Source organism: Stegodyphus dumicola, chromosome 12, assembly GCF_044657685.1.
Source record: "Stegodyphus dumicola isolate Sdum_Otavi_A_Nest chromosome 12, ASM4465768v1".
Lineage (NCBI taxonomy): Eukaryota > Metazoa > Arthropoda > Arachnida > Araneae > Eresidae > Stegodyphus > Stegodyphus dumicola.
The window spans coordinates 63665773-63685795 of NC_140779.1; the positions used below are offsets into that span (position 1 = coordinate 63665773).

Below are 20023 nucleotides of genomic sequence, written 5' to 3' on the forward strand. Positions count from 1 at the left end.
ATATTGCAAAAAGGTCTACATGCTCGAATGTCAAACACTAAGATATTTGATTACTTTACCTGAATACGAAAGGATTTCAAATTTGATGAATCATTTTAATAACCCTGTGTTTTAAAAGTTATATGAAATTAATTCAAGAAATCCTAATGTAAACATAATATTTCAGTGTTATGCGATTCTTTAAGAAATAAAATGTTTTTGCTGTTTAAACGTGTTTCTTTTTTGTTCTTAAAAATCTGAAACATAGACATTTCAAAGAAATATGAACATATTAAATCAAAGATTATTTTATTCGATCCTTAGCGGATGTGCCACCAACCATTGTTTACAATGTAGTTTCTGGGGACGCTGGAATAACGAAATCAGGACAAGTGATTATTCTACCAAATTCTATTATCCATTTTGACTGTCTGATGCAGAGACAAGATGGTAATCCCAACTGGACATGGACAGCTACCCACAGGTAATTTAATAGCAATTAATTTGTTAATGTAATTTAGACGTAATTATTTTACAGTTCTTGAAACGCTCTCATTTTGTCATGAGCTCTGTGAATACAAGACTACATGAGATTTATTTGTACATTTAAACAACTAGCACAGTTTTAAATTCCGATTCAAAACTGATTCTTTCATTTATTTATTATTTTCCAATATATGAGGAATTTTGCTAAATTAACGATCTGCGTCTGTCACAATAATGTAACGATAATCTCATTATATAATTGTGGACAAGACTTTAAAAGTACCTTAATAATGAATTTCTTGAAAAAAGAGCGATACTAATGCATACTGGAATTATTTTCTGCTGTCAGCAAATAAAATAGATTATTTTAGAACAATGCTTTTTTAATAACTGATATTTTGATCCCTCGTATATATTTTGTTGCTTCCAGTATCATAAATAAACAGTTTTAATTTTTTAGATACCAGAATATTTATATGAACATTTTGGAACTTTTATACGAATTAAATAAAGAATAAAAAATTTAATATGAATTAAAAGCTACAATCCGATTTTAAAACTGATCATTTATGTTTTTCGACAATTCCTTGTTAAAACAGCCAAAAGGCTTAGTCGCCAGAGTTAGCAACCTTTAATCGCCCAAGCTGTTACCTACACATTTCAGATGCCACCAAAAGTTAATGCGATGACCACTTTATTCAGTATGCTAATGGCCAAACTGAAGAACTGAATTGCATCACCTAAAATATTTCCGAATCAACCATTCTTTGGAATGGGGATTTTAAGTTCTCGTTTTCATTCATCTGCCTTCTGATGTAAAACCTATCTTTTAAAAATTTCCATTCAAAAAGGCAAAAGCATAACTACCTACTGCAGGTATTTGTATAGTATCCTTCAAAACTTTAACCAGTGATAAGTTGGGTAAATTTTAACCGTATAAAAAAAAGAACCTTTTTATGTTTAATTAATTTTATTGTGATAAAGGCTTATCTCATTACTACACTTCATCAAACATGTGTCATCAAAACATTCAGTTTCACATATTTAATGTAAACATTAGTAAAAATTTGGAAACTTACCTAAGCTAAAATTATGGGTTTATGATATACTCCACTAGTGGCCGAGTTGATCAGACCACTGAATGTTGCTAGTTCCACTCGGATTCGAACCCAGGAGTAAGGACTGGTGGCATGGTTGGTTTATATGGTTTTTTCGCATTTGGATCCGAGCCAGTTTTCCTTAAAAAGCCCTCCCGTTAAGCAGATATCCCTAGTGTGTTTTGCGATATTCAGATAGTCTAATCTAACCTAGTCAATGATAACCCTTTCTTCATATTTCCCTATGCAATCAAAACGTATGCACATTGTATATTGAATTACATAGCTTACTATATATACTGAATTCATTCATCTTACCTTATTAATCTTGAAATTATTTTTATTGTTATCCGATGACCTTATATTCTGTCATATTATTTTAAAACTATGTTCATATTGTATTTTTTGGAATATCCGATAATGTACTATAGAACCTTTTTTGAATCTTTAAATCGTTAATATTTTATTAATCAAATATAATTATTAATACGTTTAGCAATTATTTCATAGAATATATAAATTACTAGTACTTATATTATTAATGCTAAATAGAATGAAAAATTGTGACTCAAATTTCATTAAATTTCCAGCAAAATGTTACTTGAGGAAGACCAATGTTTAGATCTATAAATTCCATTCTAATAAGGGCATCCTGTGCGAATAAAATTTAAATTTCAATGTTATGAATAATTTAAAAGTTTTATGTTTAAGAGTTTTTTTGCAGAAAAAATGTGCTTTCTAGAACAATTTATCACTAAATTTTATTTCCAAAGAAATAAAAAATTTGATGGTACACAAATAAGTAGTAATTACTTAATTGCCATTCCTTTGCAAAGTAACTATAAATGCGTTACAGGAAAAACTTCCCAGAAATCCATTGCCACACATCTGCCTACGTAAAGATAAAACTATTTATCAATGCTTTAATTAAGTTATGGTAAATATTAAAATGAAGACCACTTGGAAAGTAACTTTTTATGCGTTTTTTGAGGTTCATTCTTTGAGTCTGACAGAAGCCTTCTATGATAAATGGGTTCTTTGTATTTACCTCACCTTCCTGAAAATTCTTATGCTAAAGCTTCGTGAAAATGAAGTTTCTCAACACTAATCATCCGTTTCTTTTTCCTTGTTTAGTTTAGAATTTTTCCCACAAAGTTTATTGAAAGCTTTGTCAAACTTATACCTTTCATTCTGGGCTTTGTATCGCTTGCTAAAGTTCTACACATTAGTTCTTCAACTCGTTTTTCTAACTTCTCTTTTATTCTTCCAATATTTATTCTTAATTTTTCCTTTATGCGAAGATAAAAAAAAATTGTCCCATGAAAGGCAGCTTTTCAAAACTGTTTTCGGAGGGATAAAACGAACAAAAAAAGGGGATCATTTTTGATAAATTTTAGCCTTTCAGTTTATGCTTTGTATTAAATTCTTTAAATAAAAAATTGTTTTCTAACATTTCTGGAGATATATCTTTTATTGCTGGTCTCTCAAGCATATAATTTTTGAAAGCAGAGATGTCATTGCGCTTTTCTGCTTAAAGAAAAGAACGGATTTTTTTTTACTGCTTAAAGCACCTATTTGAAAAAGAATGCTGTTAACTTCTCCGAAAAAGGAATGTTAAGGAATTTTGCTTTTAAAAAACATTGGTGGCTACAGTGGAGATAAACGTTAACTTGTTTTATTTCCTTTCCTTAACACTGTATTTCAGACTGAACAATTCAGAATATTTTAATTTATTTCAGAATACTGAAATAATTTAAAGGTAAATACGATTTTTGAAGTATCAAAAATTTTCAGCTCAAATATTTATTAATCTGATATGTAAATAATAGAGTCGAACTGATAGTACCAATAATTGTCCGCACTTAATGCGATACATAAGAAACTATAAATACGTTTTCATGGTAATTGTTGCTGTGCATACTGGATGGTTCGCATAAAAGGGAATGCAAATACATCCCATCTTTAGTTGCATGTAATTTATGCCCTCCAACAAGCATTTCGGCCTAGCGGACAAAGCCGTCGAGTATTGGTATTTTGATCCAGGCTCAAAATTCAGTAAATGGACTGGCTGCATGGGGATATTCATGATTTTCTCTATTTGTAAGAACGCATTTTATGTTTTGGTGGTTATTATCAATCTTCTCACAATAGCTCCGTTTATATCCGGCCTCCAAAAAATGCTTCACATTAGTGAGCGCCGGTTATATCCAGTATCCGCTAAACTCGTTGCATTGGTAAAACCGTGTGAGGACGATAGACTACGAAATGATTCAAGGAAAAACTTTCTTCATATAACAGCTATATGCTTATGGAATGCCTGATCTTCTTATAAATTGAAAACCTGTGCTCCTATATACATGGTACAATTCAATCTAAAATAATCGGGTAAATGTTGACAAAATATTAACAGGCAAATTGTGCATTTTACAAAAAGTGTTACAGTTTTTTTAATTAAAAATAGTCTTATAAAATTAAACTCATAAAATCATTAATGAGTTAAAAGATAAAAATAATTTATCATATAGTTTAATGGTAACAAGAAATTAAATAATTATCTTTAAAAAATTCATTTGTAATTATATATCCGTAAGAATAAAACGGGCGATTGATCTTGAAACACTTTATACAGAGATATGACTTATAATTTTGGCAATGCAATTCAATTAATAAAATTCGTTATTAAGGCTCCCACGATTTTGTTTTTAGTGATATAAAATTGTAGATGAGTTTTGAAAAGCGAATTATTAATTTTCTTTTTCCCACTAAAATATACGATAAATTATTTTTCTTCTTTTAATTCGTTAATTATATTATATTTTAAATAAAAGCTTATTTTATATAAACCCTTTTCTTTCTATTTTCATGTTGTTTATGTGAGTATCGTTTGCTTCATTTTATTGTTGCAAACAGCGTAAATTCCTTTTGTTTTTCTTCCTTTAGTTTTGAACTTTATGTGTGGCAACAAGATAATTGATTGATAGAATTGTGTTTGTGACAGCCATGTAGAATGGCTCGCTTATTTTGTATCAATTATTTTGCATCGCTGACAAGTGTAATTTAATAAAAGTGTAGGAATACAGTCCATTTGTTGATTGATTATAGTTTGTGAAACATATTAAGTTTAATAGAACATATATTGTTGGTCAAAAGTCTAGCCGGAGAGCTAGTGAAGATAGTGACTGTTCTAAGTGTATTCTAACAACTCAAATTTGCATATGGTTTGTGAAAATTATCCACTTTGTGAGGTAAGTGGATTTTGAACAAAATTTCGTTTAATTTGTTGTTAAATTTTAAGAACAATGTTGTAATACAACATAGAATTCGATTTCATTTTAATAATAGTGTTAAGTGATTTAAGAACAATTTCTGTTTTTGAATTGATCAATTATGAGTGAACTTATAACTTTTAAAACAAAAAGAGCGGTCTTACGCAGGAGTGTTACTAATTATGTAAAGAAAATTGAAACTATTTTAACTGCAGATGAAATTAATTTAATAGAACTAGAGGAATGTGTCAAATTATTGAAACAAAAAGAAACTGAGTTAAGGAAGCTTGATTCTGAAATCGAAAGTTTAATTACAGATACTAAAGAATTAGAAAACGAAATAGATAATGTTCAGGAGTACACAGATAAAATTTATTTGTGGAAATTTAAAGGTGAAAAAATATTAAAAAATCAAAATAATAAAAATAATTCTAATAGTGTAATTTCAGAACAGGTTCTTGACAATATTAAATTACCCAAGTTAACATTACCGACTTTTGGTGGTAATATTACAGAATGGATAGCTTTTAAAGATCTTTTCAGTGCTTGTATAAGAAATAATACAAATTTATCTAATGCTCAAAAATTGCAGTATTTGAAGGCTTCGTTGAAAGGTGAAGCATATCGCATTATTCAAACCATTCAAATTTCGGATTGTAATTTTGAAATAGCATGGAATCTGTTAGACGAAAGATATTCAAATAAGAGAGAACAAATTTTTGCATATATTAAACGTTTTTTAAGTTTACCAACTATTCAAAATGAATCAGCATTTGCTATTTTAAATTTAGTTGACAATATTAATGAAATAATTCGTTCTTTAGAAGTATTGAATCAAACCATTGATAATTTTGGTGACACTTTAATGACTTATTTAATTTTTCAAAAATTAGACCCTGCTACAAAATTATGGTGGGAACGTCAGTTAAAATCTAATGAAATTCCAAAACTTACGACTTTAATTGAATTCCTAAAAAACTATGCAAGAACACTTCAAAATAGCAAATCAACAAGTAATAAGGTACCTAAATCTGTGTTTCAAAATAAGAATAATGTTCTGGTTGCTACTTTGGGTTGTGGTTATTGTAAAGAAGATCATAGTTTAGCCAAATGTTCGAAATTTCTAAATTTGTCGGTTCAGCAAAGGATAGATTTTGTAAAATCTAATCGTTACTGTTTTAATTGTTTATCTAATATGCACTTGCTCAAAAAATGCAAGAGTTTAAATACATGTCAACATTGCTTTAAGAAGCATCACAGTATTTTGCACATTGTAAATAATTCAAAGAATAAAACTCAGTTAAACAGTATATCTCCGCCTACGCAATCTATCATTAAAAGAGATGAATTAACGAGTCCTAAGGACGTTTCAGCCACAGTTTGTGCCTCTCATTATGATTCGAATGCAAAAGATAATCAAACCAGTCACATTTTATTGTGTACTGCTTTAATAAAAGTTCAAAATTCTAAGCAACAGTTTGTGAAGTGTAGATGTTTATGTGACACTGGATCTCAGAGATCATTTATTTCAAGAGATTGTGTGAAGAAATTAGGATTACGAGTGAAAGATAATTCCATTTCTGTATCATGTCTAGGAGAATTTAATACTATAAGTAATGGGGAAGTCGATTTAGTATTCACTTCTCATTTTAAAAGTGATATTCGTATATCAACATCAGCGTTTGTACTGGACAAGGTGACAGATAACATTCCCTATGTATCTTTGCCATCAATCATCTTCGATAACTTCAGTGATTTACAATTAGCTAATCCATTATTTTACAAGTCACAACCAGTTGACATTTTATTTGGAGTAAATGTATTTCTGCATTTAATGACGGGAGAAATTGTCAAACGTGGTCCTGATCTACCATTTGCTCTAAATTCGAGGTTGGGATGGATAATTTCGGGTACTACAAATTTTGAATCTACAAATTTTGATCCAGTATATGTAAATCATTTGAATACAAACACAGATGAGTTAGTAAATTCTTTCTGGGAGTTAGAAAAGTTTCCAAATGTACAACCTTTAACAAATGAAGAAAAACTTTGTGAAGAACATTTTAAAAACTCGCATTTTAGAGACACATCAGGTCGTTATTCAGTTGCATTACCATTCAAACATAATAGAGATATTCTAGGTGACTCCCGTGAAGTGGCGTACAGAAGATTTCAATACTTGGAGAAGAGGCTGTTATCTATGAAAGAAATTTACAACCAGTATATTCAGTTTATGAAAGAGTACTTTTCACTAGAACACGTAGAATTAGTGCCAGACACAGATTATGAATTAGAGAATAAACACTATTATATCCCACATCACTTTGTGTTGAAGGACTCTAGCTTAACAACAAAATTGAGAGTTGTTTTCGATGCGAGCGCTAAAACAACCACAGGTGTTTCTTTAAATGATACACTAATGATAGGCCCAAAAATACAAGATGACTTAATTTGTATTTTACTAAGATTTAGACTTCATAACATTGCAATAACCGCTGATATTAAAATGATGTACAGACAGATAAAGGTTCATGAAAAAGATAGAGATTTTCAGAGAATATTATGGAGAGATAGCCCATATAAGCAAATACAAGTTTGTCGTTTGAAAACAGTTACATATGGAACTGCAGCTGCTCCATATCTTGCAACCAAAGTGTTGAGTCAGTTAGCGATTGATGAAGGATTGAACTTTCCAAAGACAAAGAATATAGTTTTAAGAGATTTTTATGTTGATGATATGTTAACTGGTGTAAAAGATAGTTCGGAAGGTATTGCATTGATAGACGAATTGCAACATCTGCTAAAAAGTGGTGGCTTTGAGCTTCACAAATGGTCGACAAGTGAACCGTCATTGTTAAAACCCTCTGGCTTAACAAACACAGATAGTGACAATATTCATCGTGTAATAGAAGACAAACCATTGAAAGTTCTGGGATTGGAATGGCATCCGGACAATGATGAATTCAAATGTAATGTCGGTGTAAGGTGTAATAGAGTATCAAAGTGTTCCGACTAAAAGAATTATTTTGTCATTCGTAGCAAAACTATTCGATCCATTGGGGTGGATAGCTCCGTTTGTAATTCTCGCTAAAATGATCCTTCAGCAAATGTGGAAATTACAGTTATCATGGGATGATCCTGTAACAGAAGAGATTGATAGAATTTGGAGAAATCTATGTAGAGAAGTTAAACTTTTGAAATAGAATTCAAAAGTTTAACTTCTCTACATAGATTTATAGAAAAATATACCTAGGAAAATTCTGCTACCTGATTATTTTCGATGTGAACTTCACGGATTTTGTGATGCGTCTGAAAGAGGTTATGCAGCAGTTATTTATATCAAAACTTGCAATAACTCTGACATTAATGTTAAACTCGTAACAGCTAAAACTCGTGTAGCACCATTAAAATCTATTACGATTCCAAGACTGGAATTATGTGCAGCAGTGTTATTGGCACGCTTAATTCAGTCTGTAAAAGCTGCATTAGTTATAAATTTTGATTTAGTGCAAGCTTGGAGTGATTCACAAATCGTGTTGTCATGGCTAAGGTCAGATCCTAAAAAATGGCAAGTATTCGTATCCAATAGAGTTTCTGAAATACAATCCATCTTACCCACCTGAGAACTGGAGTCATGTTGATGGAAAGGAAAATCCAGCTGATTGTCCTTCACGTGGATTATTTCCTGCAGAACTATTATCTCATCAATTGTGGTGGAATGGTCCTTCTTGGTTAAAGTGCAGTGAGATTGCCTTATCTAAAAATATTCTTATAGATGAAGAAGCATTACCAGATGCACGTAAAACAGTCTCATTTGTAGTTTCTGAACCTGTACAGGAACTTGCTATTATATCAAATATATCTTCATTTCCAAAGTTACAACGCATATTTGCTTGGATATTAAGATTCATATCGAATTCTAAAGTAGCATATCTAGAAAGAAATACGTCTTTTTTATCTAGTAATGAAATTCGAGCTGCAACTTTCTGTATTGTCCGAATAATACAGCGATTTCACTTTTTTAAATAAATTCAATGTTTGGAGTTGGGAAAGGACTTACCTACAAACAGCAACCTCCTTAGCTTGTGTCCAATTTTAGATGACAACAAAGTGTTACGTGTAGGAGGAAGACTGAAAAATGCGCAACTATCAGAAAATGAAAAACATCCAATCTTATTATCTTCAAAACACAATCTGACAGAAATCATAATTAGACACTTTCATGTCAAATATCTGCATGCAGCACCGGAACTTCTTCTATCTTTAATTAGACAGCAATTTTGGATCATAGCTACTAGATCTGCTATCCGAAAAGTAGTGAAATCTTGTATTACGTGTTGTAAACTTAGAGCTAAAACTGCAACTCAAATAATGGCTGATCTACCGGAATCTAGAGTAACACAATCACGACCATTTCATCGAACTGGAATAGATTTTTCTGGACCGTTCATGATTAAACATCATGCAGGACGTGGACAAAAATCATTTAAATATTACGTATGCTTATTTGTGTGTTTTGTAATCAAGGCAGTACATCTTGAAGTGGTTGAAGATTTGTCAACAAAGGCATTTTTAAGTGCATTGAAACGATTTATTGCAAGAAGAGGGAAACCATTTGAGATTTATAGTGACTGCGGTACTAACTTTAAAGGTGCAGACAAAGAAATCAGAAAATGTTTTTTTGCAATGTAAGCAAAATCAAGAAATTCACAAATTTTTGTCTTTAGAGGAAATAAAATGGATATTCAACCCGCCATCATCTCCCCATTTTGGTGGACTATGGGAATCGGCAGTAAAGTCAATGAAATTACATCTAAAAAGGACTGTTGGTGATACTGTGCTGACCTATCCGGAATTTCAGACCTTGATAGCGCAGGTTGAGGCTTGTCTCAACTCTAGGCCATTGTGTCCAACATCGGCTAATCCAAATGATTTAACTGCATTAACACCTGGTCATTTCCTAATAGGAACGTCTTTAACTGCCATACCTGAACCAGACCTAAATTATAGTTCCTTCAATCACATTGACAGATGGCATGTGAGACAGTTTATTTTTCAGCACTTCTGGAAAAGATGGAGTCGAGAATACCTGTCTCAGCTTCAACAAAGACCTAAATGGCAAAAAAGTCAAAACAATTTAGAAGTCAATGACTTAGTCCTCATCAAAGAAGACAACCTTCCGCCTCTTAAATGGAGGTTAGGGAGAATAATTGCTGTTCATCCGGGCTCAGATCAAAGAGTCAGAGTTGCTAGTATTAAAACTGGTCATGGTGTCATAAAACGACCAGTCGTGAAATTGTGTCCTCTTCCTATTCAGACTAAAAAACTATGAACTGCTTCGCATATAATATTTTGTATTATTTTTTCTTATGTTTATCTTTATTACAGACTAAGAAGTTTCAAAATGCTCCAACTGTTGAAATCCCCTGGGATTTCAATGAGGGCCAGGATGTTTGTGTGAGTATCGTTTGCTTCATTTTATTGTTGCAAACAGCGTAAATTCCTTTTGTTTTTCTTCCTTTAGTTTTGAACTTTATGTGTGGCAACAAGATAATTGATTGATAGAATTGTGTTTGTGACAGCCATGTAGAATGGCTCGCTTATTTTGTATCAATTATTTTGCATCGCTGACAAGTGTAATTTAATAAAAGTGTAGGAATACAGTCCATTTGTTGATTGATTATAGTTTGTGAAACATATTAAGTTTAATAGAACACATGTATTTAGTTTCATAACATGTTATGAATCAAACTGTTCAATTGAAAAATCATCTTTCAGCAATGAATAACGACTCTTTCACTTCCAACAATTCATATTGTACCAGATGGTTATCAGTTTTCGAAAATTCGTCCGCAAATCGCAAATTACATTAAAAACTTCATTTAGAAGTTTTTATTTTTCGTTTCTCGATCGGATGATACAAATAGTAATGTTCTAAGATTTTTAGCTGTTCAGTTCATCATTAAATTAAAAAATCTTACTCAAATTTTGTAAACACAGCTTTACCACAATGTGTTGTTATCCACAAAACACAAAGTGTGTAAGGACAAAATTTGAGCTCCTTATCTTATCAGGAAGTAGTTTAAAAATTGATGACAAACTTTGGACAATAGCGGCAAACACTCTTAAATTAAAATTTGTAATAATAAATTAATCTGCTCGTTAAAAACATTTCCCTATTCCATATATATATGGAGTAAAAACAAAACTACGAAGATACATAATTTATGACAAAAAATTATTCTAGTTACCAGTGCGATGAATGTCACATTAGATGGTAGGTGTATCTCTGTTTTAAATTTTTCATACTCAAGCATTGCTAAAATACCGTATATTCCGGCGTATAACGCCCACTTTTAATACAGAAAGTAAAATCGAAATTTACAGGTGCGACTTATATGCAGGATACAAAAATTAGATTTAAATAAATAATCATCATCTGTTCTATCTTTCACGAACACCAAACATGCTTGCTGCTGCTTGATTTCCATTTTCTTTCGCAAATTGAATGACTTTGCATTTGAAACCAACTCCTTTGGCAGTGTGGATACCACCACTTAATAAATGTGTGCTGAAATCGAAAAAGATGGAAAATAAGATACTGACCATATTGTCCCAGAAATGGACATAGAAGTTAGATTAGAGGGGAAAATCCTGCATGAAAAGCTAAGTTTGTCAAAGATCTGCGTAAGATTGAAACACGATATATTGATGCTAGAAATGTTCAGCAAATTTTCTCGAGAACAGCTCTCGATGAGAAATATCAATGAAATCTTTTGTTCACGACTATCACAGCAGGTGAAATAAGGCTTCATCATTCTGACCTCTTCTCCCAACTCCAAAAAAAGAAAAGCAAAAGAGCATGATGTCAGGAAACACGATGGATCTCTTTTACCCCGCAAGTTTAAGACACAGAAATCTGCAGAAAGGATTTGGGCACAGTATTTTGCTAGAGGGATAATTTTTTATCGATTGTATTGCACATAATAACCACGATAACAAATATGTACTATGCTAACGTAATGAAACAATAGTGATAAGCCATAAACGTAAAATAGCAATCCTGCAGTTGAATTTCGATTCTTTGCATTACTATGCGCAGCAGCAAGACGCATTTCCCAGACCGCTATACAGCAATGTGGATTTCATTTTTTTCCTAGTTCACCGTTTACATCTGGCTCAAAACGACCAGAATATTTCAGTATTTTTTTTTTCAGAAACTGAAGCAGTATTGTTGTGGTTCACATTACAGTGACGATTATGATTTAAAGAATCCATCAAGAATGAACTGAAGGCTGCTAAGAAAACTTTATTTTGCTGGAGTCGGGCATCTAACGGATCGTTGCATTAATGTCATTAGTGTACATATTCAGAACCTAGTTTGGTTTGGTTTATTTAATTACTATAAAGCACTCTATCTGCCTAAGGAGAGGCATGTCTTCATGGAGGACGTTTTAAGGGAAACTGGCTCGTATACACGTCACACATGAGGAAAACTACGAAAACGCGCATGCAGCTAGCCCGTTCATTGGGATTCGCACCCCGAACTGAGCTACCAGTGTTCAGCGACTGCACCGCTCGGCTGCTGATGAGCCCGTATTCAGAAATTATGTAGTGTAAGAAATTTTTTCCTGCATAAGTACAGTAGCTTATTTATTTAATGCTTCTTTTAAGTGGTTGAAAATTTTTAGACCTCATAAAAAAGTAACAATCCCATATGCACATACAAGAAATTTGTATCGTGCAGTTTTTTTTTTTTTTTTTTTTTTTTTTTTTTTTTTTTCTTTTATTTATTTATTTATTTCCGTCTAAATATATTTGTAAATTAGACATGCCTTTATTTAAGATTAATCAGTACTCTTTCTATTGAACAGTAATATGGTTTAAAAAATAATAACCGGACATTTCTTTCAGAGCAAATAAAGTAATAAATGATTAACAAAGTATTAATTTCTTTGTGTTACATTCAATATGGAAGACAGTATCCAAGTGCTTGGGCTATCGCAGTAGAAGAACGCAGTTGGAAATATAGACTTTCTATATATTATGCTAAGGAGACTGATGACGGAATCTTCACCTGCACGACACCAAAAGGCCTATCGAACGAAGTGCACGTACGAGTTAGAAGTAAGTTCAATTCAGTTTTCTTTTAACTAAATAAGACATGGCAGATAATGAGGATTATTGGTTGGATACCTGTGATGTTTCTAGGGGGAATAAAACATGGTAACAACGACAAATCTTAAACCAAAGGATATTTTTGTGCAATAAAAATAAATTTAGAATTTAATATTATTTAGAAATAGGTTACTAATTTGCTCTCAAATACTGTTAAATCGTATTAGCCCTTTTATTTTCCTCCTTTTCTAAGACTGGTATTTATATTATTTAATAACTTGAAAAAGCTCTTTTGGGTTCACTTGAAATTTTCTCAAGTCTTTGTTTTGTTCCAGAATAAATATTCGACTTAATATTTGTTCAATCCGGCAAGCATTACATTTTTCCTCTTTTTTTTCATATTAAACATAGAATATTATTATTTTTTTATATAAATTAATGCTGTTACAGTCTTAACTAAAACTAAAGACTGATGTAATGGCTTCGTGGTTCAATAAGGCACCATTTACAAGACGAAACAAAGCATTTATTAACATGATATTCAAAGCATAATACTAGTAAACTTAGAGCAGTATGTTGCTCCTACAGCATAGCAAAAATCTCGTACCTTCCTCTTCGAGGCTAATATGCAACTTTCCTAAAATACAGTAACCCTCCTAGGAGAAGAGGTCACACGCGCCAAGCGCGCTTTGTTGATCGCCAAACATGCGCCAGATACTACAACAATCGTAAAAAGCAACTAAGACATTTATAGTTCAAAAACTAAATATGGAAGTTCAAAAGCTATAGTATTTAAGGGTCAGGTTCCTTTAAAATGGTAAAATATGTCATGACAAATAACATATTTTAAGTTCAGTCCCTTTAAAACTATTGATTTAGGATCGTAAAATTTTGTATAGCTATTTCTATACATTTGATACTCTATCTGCTTTCTTAACTTCATGTTTCTAGCTTTGAAGTTTTTTTTAATTAAATTAAACTAAAGTTACTTCTTCGTCATCGGTTTAAAACTCTAATGTGTATTGCTCGGAATGTTATGGATATATTAATCTTTATTTTTAGCTGATTTTATTTTTTTTTCCAAATTAGAGTAATATAAAAAAGGACAGAAAATCTGAAAAATTTCAAATTTTATATTACGCCCAAAGGGTTTTTTGTACGTTTTGTGTAGTACCTTTAGTTATTAAATACCATGTTTTTCGCACTTAAACCACATAAAATTCAATTCAACAGCAATATCACAAAATATTTAAAAAGAGCATATCTAAAATTTCCGATAGACATTTACTTAATGCTGTAGATAAAACTATCTTTCTTTCGTACAGTGTTGCCATTGCTCGCTTTTGAAATCGTTAGGTTTGTTAATAAAAAATTCGTTAAAATTTTACAACATCTGAAATAGATAATAAAGCAAACCAGAAATTCAAAATTCGGCCTTCCAAATGCCCATGATCTAGTGGAGGATTATGTTATTCAGAATTTGATGGCTTTAGGTACCGCCGTTTTTTCCCAATTCTAAAACATACATACATTCATGCAGATTCTTCATTATTTAATTTCTTTAAATATAAAACAGGGTGAAAATATTTGGCGGCAACAATTTAAACAGTGATACGCTGTTTATAGTGAACCGACTTAAAATACCGTTTCGATACTAATCTGGGCTAATGCTCCTTTCGGCTAATAAATATGACTTACCTTTAAATGCTGATAAATTATGTTTACATAAAAAATATTCTTAAAGACTCCAAAATCGACTTTAATTCATACAATTAAGGATTTTAAATTCCTACAACTTTTATGCAGAGATATCTTAGATGTTCATTTTATACTCACATACGGTTTACACACTGGTTTAATTTTTTTTTAATACTGACTAACCGTTTTCAGAGAAATCATTCTCTTAGGATAATTATAGTTTTGAGAAATCTTTACTTAAAGATATAATTAACTTCATATCCTGTAAATTCTCATTATTTTCTTAACAAAAAATAAAAGAATATAAAACTATATTTATAAGCTTGTAATTATGGATAACTATACTTTAAAACACATTGCATATTTAATCTCCATAATTTCCATTTGTGATGATGGAAGAGAGAAGTTAAAACGTTCATACGATTTTCAAATTTAATTATAGTTTCAAAACTTCTCACATCAGAAGCTCAATAATTAGCCATTTTATAAAGTACAATACCTATGCAATATTTTATGCATTGTATCTTAATTAATACAGACAAGCTTAATTAATTAGATCTAATACTTACATAATAAATCCAAGTTTCTTGAAACTGTAATTAGCTGGTTCAGAGAAATGATATACGCGAGCAGCAGTATCACAATTGTATGAAATCTTTATTGAAAAAAAATAGCTTGTATTCTTATAAGTACATTACTCGTTTTAAATGAATAACTATTTATATAGATATGCTAATAAGTTAACTTTTCCAGCATACGTAACTATAAATTTATATAAAATTATATACTGAAGCGTTTTATTTGTAGTTTAGCAGATTTAATGCAAGGACTTTTCTAAAATGAAAATACACATAACCTATCTGGCCCTCTGAGCTACCAGAGTTTTCCTAAGAAAGCACAAATTTCCCAAAACTACTATGAGAACAAATAATATTTTTGATTTTAATGTAAAACCTCTCCTGGTATTACATACCTGGATTTGTGTACTTTTGATATGTTGCCTTAATTTCTTTGACATATTTTTTAATATGCACGTTTTTACGGATATCACAAAAAATATTCTAAGCCATATATTGCCTCTTAGAGGGTTACGTGGCAGAAGCTTAGAATTAATTTTCACAATAACTTTGATTCTAGAGCGAGTTTGTTTATGGTGTTTATTTTAAGATGCTGTTCAGAAATCACATTTTATATAGAAGCATAAAAAAATTTCGATTATCGTAAAAAGCTGTTTAAAGGTACAGAAAATTTTGCACTTCTAACAGACTGAGAATACAAAAACAATTAAATTATTTACAGAATTATAAAATTACTATTATTTAAATTAGCCAGTTATTTATAATATCAGAGTTTACTATAAATTATCCTTTCCATTTCCTCACTAGGAATCAAATGCTTTAAAGACTATTTAAGCTGAGGTTTTCGAACTGTAAGACAGAGCGTATTTTTGCCTCTCAAGGCCTTGACAACTCTGATAAGATTGAATTCGACGTTGCGTTATAACTGCCGTCATTTAAATTATTACGCCGTGAGGAGTTCTAAGCCAACTTAGAATTAACGTTAATTGTGTAATCCTCGACTACTAGGCTTCGTTTAAATTCTAAATTTATTAATTACTCTAAATTCTAAATTAAGTTAATCCCATAAAATCCCCATAAATGGATCTCCTTGCATTCCAAAGGCTTCTAATTAAAGATAAAAATCAGTATCTGAAGTGTCAAAAAATTATACAACGACTCTTTTCGTACGGCCTAGATCTTTGCCAAGTATAATTTCTTCATGCTGAATAAATTTAATGAACTTTTACATCCTGTGAACATGTTTAAAAGGATTACATTTGTGAACTTTATAAACTGTAATGACATGCTCCAACAAAGCATTTTAAGTATCTTTTTTTTAATTTTGTTTGTTTCATGTCAAAAATTATTTTCTGTATTCCCAATTTTTGCATTCTGAAATCCCTGAGCTCTCAGATTCTTACAGTGTTTTTGATGTTATTTTGAAACGATATGATCCCGTGGATATGATCCCTCTTTAGTATTGTTATTATAGTTCATTAGAACATTGTGTTCCCAGTACGTAATAATGTAATATTTATCACATTATGTTTATCGGTTTTTTTTTACATCAAAACAAATGCTCTCAAATTAATTTGTGAATTTCAAATCGTATTAAAACTATCTTTATATCCTAAATTATTTTTTAATAAGTACTGGATTCGAGGCGTACAGTGCGATTATACGATGTACCATAAATGGTAAAGGTTAGGGCCTTTGGAAAGCTTCAGCTCCTCATTTATTCAACGTTTCTTTTTAAAAGCCTATAAAGCTTGCAAGTTGATCATGGCATATTGCTCTTGTTGCTTTACCTGCACCTGTACCTGTTACTTTAAGTTGTATCAGCGCAAGTGGTGGATGATATTGTAAACACGAGACGCGCGTTTATATTCAAAGTCTAATATTAATAAAATGGTAATTTTAACCTTTTCAAGAATCTGCAGTTCATTCCAGACACAGCGGTAATTCGCTTATCGTCTATTAGAAGTTTGATACTAGTTTATGGTACCACAGAAAGTCAAACTCCGTAAAACAAATATTGAATTAAAGAATAAAAAACTAACTTCTATGATAATGCACCGTCTAATCTAATTGCAAATGAAAATTTTACTTTCTATCATATCAATAATATCAATGAATTCCTATCATATCAATGATCAGCAATCAGCATAGCATTCCACCAGTTAGAAAGAATCTTAGTCTATGTTTCCAGTGCTCTCTCACTTAATTTAGATTCTTTCTCGTAGAATGTCTTGTATGCTCAGCGAGGGTAAACCAATTGGACGTTAACAGACTGTGTAAGGAATTATCCTTAAGTACCACAAAATTCCAGAGAAAGGGTGTAAGGAATCCTTTATTAACTCAATACTATTCATAGATGGCACCGACTCGTGCTTAAAAAAGCCAGCACCTTTTGGCTTAACTCAAAAGGTCACAAGTAACTCAAAAGAGGATAGAATTCAGTTAGCCTAACGGCTTTTCCTAAGTTCTGTGACTCGTAAATGCGGCACAAACAAGCTTAATGGCTAGAAGAGCTCAACGGCACAGAAATCTAATCCTTAGTAAATCAAAGATTAAACGTCGCCTTCAGGCAGGCGGAATACTGTCTAAAAACACCTTCCAAAAGCTTCCCTTATATATTAACTTCTTTCTACCTCATATGAATCCACGCGCGCTAACTCATTTAGATTCCGGCAAGAAAACGTGGTTGAAGAGATCAATAGGAAAGGTTGCTTCCAAATAAAATTAACTGTTAAGTAACTTTAATAAATCTCCACATTCGTTATTTAAGTTCGTTTCATTTTCCTTTCTGATGGAGATGGTAAAAAAACCGTAATGTAGAAAAGATTTAACATAAGAAAAATAACGTATTAATTAAAATAAACCTCTTGCATTAAATAGTAATGTGAAGTGCCCAAAATTAGCCATACCTAACTTTTACATGTCAATGCAGTCCTTAAGTAAATGCAATATAGAAAATTTTGCAAAAGATCCAAATATATTATCATTTGCAAATGCCTGTCTTATGGCAAATGCTTGTCTTTAAGCTGTTAGATGCTATGTCTAAACATAACTAACTACAACTTGTAAAATTATTGTGCAGTAAAACGTTGCGCGACGATTTTTTGCACACTTTTAGGCAATAAAATAATTTTTATTTGCGTACATCTTGGAGAATCTTTTGCATGGTTTTAGAATACTAGTGCGATACATCATTATGAATAATAGAATTGTTCCAGAACTAAGCTATGTTTAAAAGAACACAGAAAAATACTTAGTTTTGCCAGGCTTGTTATCGTCTACGCATGATTGTAACTTATGTCGAAGATAGCATACCTTCATCGTTCTAATACATATACCATGTTAAAATTGGGTAATTAGACTCGAGCTTTTGACTGCAGGTTAACATGTAATCATGAAAATAACATTTATCTTTTATTCAAAACGTAGAATATGTACCCTCGGAAGAAGAGCTGCCAGCCAAATAGAAAATAACACAGTAATATTTCCCATTTTCCCATATAAAAAGAAAAATTATTTCAATTCTTTCATTGTTAAATTAAGTCTAATTCGTATCGCATCATGTTAAATTGGACATATTCTCTCTGAAATACAGCAGAGAAAAGTAATGACTTTTTTTGTAAAATCTAAGTAAATGAAAATACTTATACAGCTATTTTGCATGTTAAAGGGAAGGATTATTGTACCTACGGCGTTTTAAAATTCTACTATCTTACTTAGAAACAATAAATTAAATTTCTTATTTTATGTATTTTATTTACGATTATATATGTACATGTATTTTTTAAAATGTATTCTTTTTTTCTGCTTTTTGTGACAAGGAAACGTATATCTATTCCCTATCCTTCTCAGGACTTAAAGCTTATATTTTTCTGAAAATACAATATATTCATAGTAAGCTAGATAATTTGAAACTCGAACTGAACAGAAGAACGTGGGACAAACATTGAACACAAAACTAAATTTCATTTGCCAAGAAAATTGTGTAAGCATTATTTCGTTGTTGCCAAAAATACCTTAAATGTATATTCTTTGCGATCAGTCATTCGTAATGTTTTCTAAGGTAGAGTATCATTTGCATATCAAGCTAACAAAAGACTTTCGCTTGAATGCTTAAAAAAACCCCTGCTTCTTCAAAAGTACTTTCAATGAAAGATACATTTCCATGTAAATATCTGACCAGTATTTCCCAATTGGCCAAACAGTTAATTTGCTTCATATAAATGATTTTTCAGTCAAGAAACATTCTAAAACTGTAAATATTAAAGTAATTTTACAGTTTTGGTAAATAATTAATGTTTTTGACAGTAAAATAAATGTAAAACTATTTCATAAGAGGACTTTTGAAGGATCTTATCCGATAATTCACATCCAAAATTCATGTATCTGAGCCATAAGTCAAAATAGTGCACAGTGCGCCCATATAGTAACCAGATGAATCAGAAGACCAATCGATAAAATAAAATAAGTGAATAATTTCAAGTTTAGAAAGATTGACATCTCAACTCTTCTTAAAACCAATTTAAACTAGTCGTTTGCATATCAGTACGCCGAAGGCATTTTCGTTTATAGAGAAGATATTGTACGAAAAAAAATTGCTTCGAGGTGTATAACGTTATATACAAATTACGTAAATCTTCTACAGAAACATTAGAGATTATCCAAATGGTGTATAGTGATGCATCGTTATCAAAAACCCAAGTGAATGAGTGGTACAGCCCACTTTAAATATGGAGGGGAAAGTATTGAAAATGATTCAAAAGATGGCGCGTCTTTCAACATCAAACGTTACGTGGATTTT

General features: G+C 31.2%; 1 protein-coding gene across 2 annotated transcripts in view; it reads left to right on the top strand.

Moving 5' to 3' along the window:
* LOC118200031 (locomotion-related protein Hikaru genki-like) overlaps positions 1–20023 on the top strand; it is a 292672-nt gene that overhangs the window by 230355 nt on the left and 42294 nt on the right. For both annotated transcript variants that reach the window (XM_085806489.1, XM_085806488.1), the window contains 2 exons: positions 304–463; positions 12807–12955. In XM_085806489.1, the coding sequence (XP_085662615.1) occupies positions 304–463; positions 12807–12955 (309 nt within the window). The remainder of the gene's footprint in view (positions 1–303; positions 464–12806; positions 12956–20023) is intronic.